This window comes from Eimeria acervulina, genomic scaffold, assembly GCF_000499425.1.
Source record: "Eimeria acervulina Houghton genomic scaffold, Eah_scaff208, whole genome shotgun sequence".
In the NCBI taxonomy this organism is placed as follows: Eukaryota; Apicomplexa; class Conoidasida; order Eucoccidiorida; family Eimeriidae; genus Eimeria; species Eimeria acervulina.
In genome coordinates this window covers 1,595-10,355 of record NW_013550046.1, presented here as the reverse complement: position 1 = coordinate 10,355, position 8,761 = coordinate 1,595, and the positions used below count along the sequence as shown (strand labels likewise).

General features: G+C 45.1%; 2 protein-coding genes across 2 annotated transcripts in view; one reads left to right on the top strand and one right to left on the bottom strand.

The window, feature by feature from the left end:
• The window catches only part of EAH_00025500 (ABC1 domain-containing protein, putative), a gene marked incomplete at both ends in the record, with an annotated part of 7,634 nt that extends 2,517 nt beyond the window's left edge, over window positions 1-5,117 (top strand). Inside the window, 13 exons of the mRNA XM_013396621.1 lie at window positions 69-856; window positions 974-1,027; window positions 1,363-1,402; window positions 1,647-1,733; window positions 1,966-2,023; window positions 2,408-2,676; window positions 3,046-3,081; window positions 3,244-3,321; window positions 3,523-3,592; window positions 3,767-3,831; window positions 4,017-4,139; window positions 4,495-4,686; window positions 4,959-5,117. Of these exons, the coding sequence (XP_013252075.1) occupies window positions 69-856; window positions 974-1,027; window positions 1,363-1,402; window positions 1,647-1,733; window positions 1,966-2,023; window positions 2,408-2,676; window positions 3,046-3,081; window positions 3,244-3,321; window positions 3,523-3,592; window positions 3,767-3,831; window positions 4,017-4,139; window positions 4,495-4,686; window positions 4,959-5,117 (2,019 nt within the window). The remainder of the gene's footprint in view (window positions 1-68; window positions 857-973; window positions 1,028-1,362; window positions 1,403-1,646; window positions 1,734-1,965; window positions 2,024-2,407; window positions 2,677-3,045; window positions 3,082-3,243; window positions 3,322-3,522; window positions 3,593-3,766; window positions 3,832-4,016; window positions 4,140-4,494; window positions 4,687-4,958) is intronic.
• Window positions 5,118-6,242: 1,125 nt separating this feature from the next.
• The window catches only part of EAH_00025490 (ATP synthase subunit alpha, related), a gene marked incomplete at both ends in the record, with an annotated part of 2,733 nt that continues 214 nt past the window's right edge, over window positions 6,243-8,761 (bottom strand). The window contains 4 exons of the mRNA XM_013396620.1: window positions 6,243-6,330; window positions 6,555-6,620; window positions 7,328-7,365; window positions 8,290-8,392. Coding sequence (XP_013252074.1) covers window positions 6,243-6,330; window positions 6,555-6,620; window positions 7,328-7,365; window positions 8,290-8,392 — 295 coding nt within the window. The remainder of the gene's footprint in view (window positions 6,331-6,554; window positions 6,621-7,327; window positions 7,366-8,289; window positions 8,393-8,761) is intronic.

Here is an 8,761-nt window from a genome sequence, read left to right as displayed (position 1 = left end):
CTGCCGCTATAAGAACGGCGGCTTCCGCTGCTGGTCCTGTTGCTGCTGCACTCGTGTACGCGCTGCAGCAAGAGAGTGCAGCTGCAGCAGCAAAAGCAGCAGCAACACTTACCGAAGCAGCAGCAGCAGCAAACCAACCGACCCAGTGGGTTCATATGGACCTCGCTGATGCAGCAGCAGCAGCAGCAGAAGCTGCTGCTGCTGCAATGCCTGCAGAGTATGACGGCGCTGCTGCACTGCAGCGCCTCTATCCAGAAGCTCTTGCAGCAACAGAAGCAGCAGCAACCGCAACAACTGCCCCTCCACCAACCGCAGCAGCAGCGCCAGCTGCAGCAACCCAACCGGTTTCGAAAGCAGCAACAGCAGCAGCCGCAGGAACAGCAGCAGCAGCAGCAGCAGCAGCAGAGCCCTTAAAGGCTTCAGCCCTCCCCACCGGTCGCTTGTCTCGTGCGCTGCACTTTGGGGCGTTGCTGCTGCGGCTAGCAGCAAGAACCACGTGGAGATATCTGCTGAAGGCACTCCGAATCAGCAGCAGCAGCAGCAGCAGCAGCGCTGGGGCAGCCACAGCACCCACTGCTGCGGCAGCTACTGCTGCTGCTGCTGCTGAGTACGATCACGAGCTTTCGCCCGCGGCGGCAGAAGCAGCCCGCCTTCTGAGCTCCCTGGAGCAGCAGCAGCAGCAGCAGCGGCAGCTGCAACAGCTACAAACGCAGCAGGCACTGCAGCAGCAGCAGCAGTCGTCGCAGCAGCAGCAGCAGCAGCAGCAGCATTTGCTTGACGGGGTGACGGCGCAGATCCTAACAGATAAAATCTGTCGCATGCGGGGCGCTGCACTTAAATGTTTGCAGATGCTGAGGTACGCAGCACACGCTGCTGCTGTGGCTGCTGCTGTTGTTGCTTCTGCTGCTGTTGCTGTTGCTACTGGTGCCGCTCTTACTGCTGCTGCTGCTGCTGTCTTTGGGTGTACGTGCAGCATGGCTGGAGATTTGCTGCCTCCTCCTCTTATCAATGCGCTGCAGCGCTCGCGGTGAGTATTTATTGGGGGTGTAGTAGCAGCAGCAGCAGCAGCTGCTGCTGCAGCAATTCATCTGCAGCCGCGGTTGACTGCACCTGTATATCCGCTGGCGGCGTTTCTGCTGCTTCTGTTGCAGTGGGTGCTGCAGCTGCTGCAGCATCATTTGCTGCTGCAGAGATGTGCTCCTTATTGCGTTCAGCAGCAGCAGCAGCTTGGCTCTTGGTGTTGCTGTTCTGTTGCTGCTGCTGTAGCTGTTGCTGCCGCTGTAGCGGCGCTCGTCGTAGCTGCTGCTGGCTGCATGGGCTTCTGTTCTTGCTGCCTCTGTTGCTGCTGCTGCTGTTTCTCAGGGAGACTGCCGATGCTATGCCTGCTGCGCAGACCGAGAAGGTGCGTTGCAGCAGCAGCAAAAGCAGCGGCAAAAGCAGCAGCAAAAGCACCTGCAACAGCAGCAGCAGCAGCAGCAGCGGCAGCAGCAGCAGCCGCAGCAACAGCAACAGCAGAAAGATGAAGTGAATAGCGGACACGAATCCCAGCTGCTCTTTTTGGTTTTTGCTTACGGCGTTTGGTGCTGTTCCTGCTGCTGCTGTTGCTGCTGCTGTTGCTGCTGCTGCTGCTGCTGTTGCTGCTGCAGGTGCTGCGGCGCGAATTGGGGGCAGACTGGCGGCGGCACTTCAGCGAATTTAATTTGCAGCCGTTTGCTGCTGCCAGCATTGGGCAGGTACGTTGCTGCTGCTGCAGCAGTAGCATCATAAGTGCTGCGGCAAGCACCTTGCTGCTGCTGCTGCTGCTACAGCAGCAGCGAGGTGCTGTATAGGGCTGCTGTTGCTGCTGCTGGCGCGAACCGCTGCCGCTGCTTCTACGTTGAGATGCTGCTGCTGCTGCCGTTGCATTAGCCGCTGCTGCTGTTGCACGTAACTGCTTGTGCTGCTGCTGCTGCTGCTGCTGCTTAGGTTCACAAGGCTGTGCTGCGCAATGGAGATAAGGTTGCAGTTAAGCTGCAATACCCGGGTCAGTTTATAATTAATTTTAATTTTATTGTGGTGTCTGCTGCTGCTGCATCTTTGTATGTCTCTTCATATCTTATTATATCGTTTAACCTCTCTTTGTCTTTTATTATATATTTCTGTCTCTCTTTGTCTTTGATTATATATTTTTGTCTCTCTTTGTCTCTGATTATATTTGTTTGTCTTTGCTTGTTTTGTTTTGTTTGTTTTGTGTCTGGTGTCTGTCTCTGTTGTTTTTGTTTGCTTCGTTTGTCTCTGTTGTCTCCTCCTGTCTGCTGCAGCTATTTTGCTGCTGCCGGTTCAGTTGAGTATCTTGCAGGGGCAGCTGGTGCAAATGCTGCTGCTGCTGCTGCTGCTGCTGCTGCTGCTGCTGCTGCTGCTATTTCAGGTATAGCTACGTCTATCCGATCTGATGTGGGGAGTTTGCTGCTGCTGCTGCGGCTGTTTGGTGGTGTGTCTCCTTCTCTATTTCTGGATCAGCTAGCAGCAGCAGCAGAGAAGGAGCTGCTAGCAGAGTGCAGCTATTTAAATGAATATCAGCTGCAGCAGCTCTTCATGCTGCTCGTCAAGCGAGACTTTGCTCGCAGCATTCAGGTTCCTGCTGCTTATCCTCAGCTTACCACCAAACATATCATTACTTCTCAACTCATTGAAGCGGTCTGTTGCTGCTGCTGCTGCTGCTGCCGCCGAGGCTGCTGCTGCTGCTTTGCTGTTGAGGCTGGTGTTGCTGCTGAGGCTGCTGCTGCTGTTGCTTCTGAGGCTGCTGCTGCTGTTGCTTCTGAGGCTGCTGCTGTTGCTGCGCCTGAGGCTGCTGTTGCTGCTGAGGCTGCTGTTGTAACTGGTTGGGCGTTTGTTATTCTCCCTGCTGCTGCCGGTATTTTGACTGCTTTTGGTGCTGCTGCTGCAGCTGCTGCTGTTGCTGCTGTGTTTCTTGCTGCTGCTGTTGCTGCTGTGTTTCTTGCTGCTGTTGCTGCTGCTGCTGCTGTCCCTAATAGGCATTTTTTCAGTCTTTGTTTGCTGCTGCAGACCCCGCTTGCTGTGGCGGCACAGACTGCTTCTCAAGTGAGACGCAGCAGCAGCAACAGCAGCAGCACAACAGCAGCAGCACAACAGCAGCAGCAGCAGCAGCAGCAGCAGCACCAGCAGCAGCAGCAGCAAGAGGAGCAGCAGCAGCAGTGAATATGCGTACAAGAAGGCTGTTTTTGGATTGCTGCTCTGCTGCAGGAAGAAAGAAATAGGATTGGGGAGCTGCTGCTGCGGCTGGTCCTGAGAGAAATATTCATATACCGCCTCATGAATACCGTGAGGCTTAGGGTTTAGGGTTTAGGGTTTAGGGTTTAGGGTTTGATACCACAAGAACACGAGCGGCGATAGTCCAGCCGATAAGTAGGGATTTAGAAAAGGGTTTAGAGTGTTGGACTACGAGGCAACATTCTAGGGTTTTGGGTGTAGGGTTTAGGGTTTAGGGTTTAGGGTTTAGGGTTTAGGGTTTAGGGTTTGCAGGACGCGAACCCTGCGAATTTTCTTTGGGATGGCGATGCGCGTTGTCTTTGGCTGTTGGATTTTGGCGCGGGTATTTAAAAACCCTAAAAAGAATAAACCCTCGAGCTGCCTATACACCCCAAACCCTCATGCATGCATGCATGCATGCATGCATGCGTGCATGAACCAGGGAGCGGCCTATACACCCCAAATCGTCGCGCATGCATGCACTTTGTGGGGTGTATTTTGATGGTTTTGTTTTTAGGGCGTTCGTTTTCCGTGGAGTTTGTCGATGCCTACAGACGGCTGCTGCTGGCGGTTATTGCTGAGGTGAGAGCAGCAGTAGCAGCAGCAGCAGCAGCAGCAGAAGCAGAAGCAGCAGGAACATCTTTTTTGCGTGCAACATCTGCATTCATTGCGCGCTGCATGCACGCGGGTTTTGCTGCTGGATGTATTGGTGGCTCGGCATGTAGCTGCTTCTGTTGCTGCTGTTGCTGCTGCTGCTGCTGCTGCAGGACCGCCGAATGGTGGAGGCATATGCAACAGAATTAGGGTTTATAGGAGCTGGCGATACACCTGAATTTATTGAGGCGCAGTGCTCTGTCTTTGAGCTAATCGGACAGCCATTCAAAATACCCGTAAACTTCCTGCTGCTGCTGTTGCTGCTGCTGTTGCTGCTGCTATTGCTGCTGGTGCTGTTGTAGGTGCTGCTGCTGTTGTTGCTGCGGCTGGTGTTGCTGGTGCTGCTATTGCTGCTGCTGCTGTTGTTGCTACTGTTGTTTATGGCGCTGCTTCTGCTAGTGTTGCTGCAGTTGCGGGTGTCTTTGCTGCTGCTGCTGCTGCTGCTATTACTTTTCTGTATGTTGCATGTTTTGCTGTGTGGGGTTTATGCTGAGGTGTACGTACAGCTGAATGCATTATTTTACCTTATTGTCTGTTATTATGATTATGTTTATTATTTTTTATAGTATGAGATTTTGTTTGTGCTTGTAGGAAGGAAGCAGCAAAACGCATGCAGTAGATTTTGGGGCTTGGCCTCTGCTGCAGCAGCTGCAGCAGCAAATGAAGCAAACAGTGCAGCAGAGAACGAGACCCCCACCTGTTGAGGTGTATTCGCTGCATCGCAAGCTTGTTGGTAGTTTCTTACTCATTCAAATGCTTAAAGCGCATGTACAAGCGCCTCAAGTATGCTGCTGCACTTGCTGCTGCTGCTGCTGCACTTGCTGCTGTTGCTGCACAGGCTGTTGCTGGTGCTGCTGCATATGCTGCTGCGGCTGCTGCTACTACTACGCATGCTGCTACTGCTGCTGCTACACATGCTACTACACATGCTGTTGCTGCTCTTGCTGCACATGTGCAGCAGCAGCATGAGTTCTGCTTCCATACAATCAATATTCAGGTGTACGTACACCCGCATATTATTATTATGTTTTACGTGTTGGGGTGTATGCATGCAGATCTTTAGAGATATCTGCTGCGAGTTGGAGAGGGGAACGAACGATCCCAGCTGCGCTTTGAACAGCAGCAGCGGCAGCAGCAACAACAACAGCAACAGCAGCAGCAGCAGCAGCAGCAGCAAGAGCCGCAGCAGCAGCAGCTGCAGCAGCAAGGGCTAACAGTTTGTTTTGTCCGCCCAATTTGATTTGTGTGTCATGGAGACACCGCAAAGCTTATTCTTCGTTTTGTTTTTATTTATTTATTTATTTATTTATTATTTATTATTTATTTATTTATTTATTGTTGAGACGAAACTCAGCAAAGGAGAACCACTGACAGCGCAATTACTCCTCGTTGGGAGGTCTAGGGTTTTCACCTCCATTTGTTTTATTCAGGGTTTAGGGTTTAGGGTTTAGGTGGTTAGGGGCTTAGATGGTTGATGGTTTAGGGTTTACGCCTTTGGCGCTTTAGGGTTTAGAGTTTAGATTGTAGAGGGGAGGGTTTAGGGTTTAGGGTTTTAGGGTTTAAGGGGTTTAGGGTTTAGGTTATTATTGAGGCGTTGCACATATACGCTGATTTAGGGTTTAGGGTTTGTGTTTGTCTCTCTGTCTCTGTCTCTCTCTCTTTGTCTCCTTTGTTATTTCTTGTCTTTGTTTGTTTGCATTGCTTTCGTCTCTTTTATTATTGCTGTTTCTTTTGTTTGTTTGTTTGAGGCGTTGCACATATACGCTGATTTAGGGTTTAGGGTTTGTGTTTGTCTCTCTGTCTCTGTCTCTCTCTCTTTGTCTCCTTTGTTATTTCTTGTCTTTGTTTGTTTGCATTGCTTTCGTCTCTTTTATTATTGCTGTTTCTTTTGTTTGTTTGTTTAATTCTTCTGTCTCCTTTAGTATCTCTGTCTGTCTCTGTTATCTTCTTGTCTTCGTCATATATATTAACCCTTACTAAACCCTAAACCCCAAATATTGTAATATTAAACCCTTGTTAGGCGCTTACTAAACCCTAAACCCTACATATTGTAATGCTAAACCCTAGACCGCAAACCCTAATGAAACCCTTACTGAACCCTCATTAAACCCTAAAACCCTAATGATTATAAAATAAACCCTAAACCCTCAACCCCAGTCGTTATATACTAAACCCTAATTAAACCCTTATTAAACCCTAGGCCTTCAAACTCAAACAAAAGGTATATGAAGGGACAGGGGTTTAAGAAGACGCTGGCTGTGCGTAGAGCGCAACCCCTAAACCCTAGGAAAGGGTTTAGAGAAGAGCCTAACCCTAAACCCTAAAAAAGGGTTTAGGGTTTACCTCTTTTTGAATTCATTTGCTGCAAGAAAATCTTCTATAGCTGTGCGCAGCGACTTCTCTGTCTCTTCGCTCAGCTGGTTCTCCCTGCACCACAAACCCTAAACCCTAAACCCTAACCCTAAACCCTAAACCCTCATCAAACCCTAAGCCCTAGTCAAACTCCAAACGCCTTAATCAACCCCTAAACCCTAATTAGAAAACCTTATAAACCCTAGTTAAGCCTCCCAAAACCCTAATCAGGCTCCTTAAACCCTACACCCGTAAACCCTAAACCCTAAACCCTCATCAAACCCTAAACCCTTGTGTACCTGGCGATGGTGTCAAGCAGGTGTTGGTGGTTTGTCTCGATATGCTTCACGAAGAGACTCTCAAACCTAAACAAACATACAAGCACAAACAAACTAATCCCTAGCTAGCTAGCTAGCTAGCTACACCCTTATATAGCTAGCCACCTAGCTACACCTTTATGTAGCTAGCCAGCTAGCTGGCTAAAGCAACAAAGTAGGAAATGAAGAAGCGAGACAAACCTAAACAAACATACAAGCACAAACAAACTAATCCCTAGCTAGCTAGCTAGCTAGCTACACCCTTATATAGCTAGCCACCTAGCTACACCTTTATGTAGCTAGCCAGCTAGCTGGCTAAAGCAACAAAGTAGGAAATGAAGAAGCGAGACAAAGAAAGAAAGACGAAAAAGAACGAAAGACAAACAAAAAAAGAGACAGACAGACACAAAACAATATCCAATCGACAAGCAGACAGCCCAGCTAGGGTTTAGGGTTTAGCACATCGATATCATCTCCTTTAGCGTCTACGAGGTTTAGGGTTTAGTGTTTATCTTTAGGGTCTAACGGGTTTAGGGTTTACCTGGATTAGGGTCTAAGTGGTTTAGGGTTTAGGGTTTAACTGAATATCTCTTTAGGGTCTAGGGGGTTTAGGGTTTAGGGTTTACCTGGAGATCGCTTTAGGGTCTAAGTGGTTTAGGGTTTAGGGTCTAGCTGGAGATCTCTTTAGGGTCTACGTGATTAGGGGTTTAGGGTTTAGAGTTTGAGTGGTTTAGGGTTTAGGGTTTAGGGTTTACCTGGAGATCTCTTTAGGGTCTAGGGGGTCAAGATATCCCTTTACACCGCAATACAAAACACAAACCTACAAGCAAAAGAAACAAAAGAAAGTAAATAAAATAATAAAATGTTTAAAGCATAAAACGAACAAAAAAACAATAAATAAACAAATCAATAAACATATAATAAAACAAACAAAACAAACAACAAACTAAACCCTAAAAAGAAGAGAAGGAACGAGAAAATAAATAAAATAAAAATAAATAAAAACAAAGAGATAAAATAAATAAATAAATAAATAAAATATATGTAAATATGGTTAATAGAGAGACACACACTGAAAGACAAAGATAAAAATATAAAGAAGTTAAAGAGAAGCATAAACAAACTGAGCAGACAGATAAGAGTAGAGAGATATACAAAATAACAAACAAAAACAGATAGAGAGACGACGAAGAGACAGATGAAGAGATAAATAAAACAACAAACAGCGGTATAAACAAACAAACGGAGACAGACAAACAAAACAAACAAAACAAACAAACAAAGAAACAAACAAGACAAACATATAAACGAAAGAAAAAATTGATGAAAGAAATAAACACAATAAATAAATAAACAAATAAACGGAGTAAGCAAATAAATAAATAAATAAATAAATAAATAAATAAATAAACAAATAGAATAAACAAATAAATAAATAAATAAATAAATAAATAAATAAATAAATAAACCAACAAAAAAACAAATAGAATAAACAAACAAACAAACAAACAAACAAATAAATAAATAAATAAATAAATAAATAAATAAACAAACGAATAAAATAAACAAATAACAGATAAACAAACAAAACAAAAAAATAAATAGTCAAATAAACAAACAACTAAGCAAATATAATAAATAAATAAATAAAATAAACAACAAATAAATAAATAAATAAATAAATAAACAATTAAACAATTAAATAAATTATAAATACCTGCAGAGGAACTGCAATCGGCGAATTTTGTTTTTGTTTTAAAATTTCGGTTAAAGCCGCGCCTCGCACCAACAACTGCCGGGTTGAAGCATCTAAGTCAGACCTAAAAAATAAATAAATATAAATAAATAAATATAAATAAATAAATAAATAAATAAATAGATATAAATAAATAAAGAAGAGGTAAACCTATATACATAGATATATAATATGTATATACATTATATATATATATATATATATATGAATATGCATATAGATAAAATCAACAACTAGCGGGTCGAAGCGTCAGACCTAAGAAACAAATATAAATATAAATAAATATTTAAATAAATAAATATAAACAACTTAACAAATAAATAAATAGATAAAAGAAGAATAGATAGACTTGTAGAATATATATATATATATATATGACAATACATAATATCAACAACTGGCGGGTTGAAGCGTCTAAGTCAGACCTACAAAT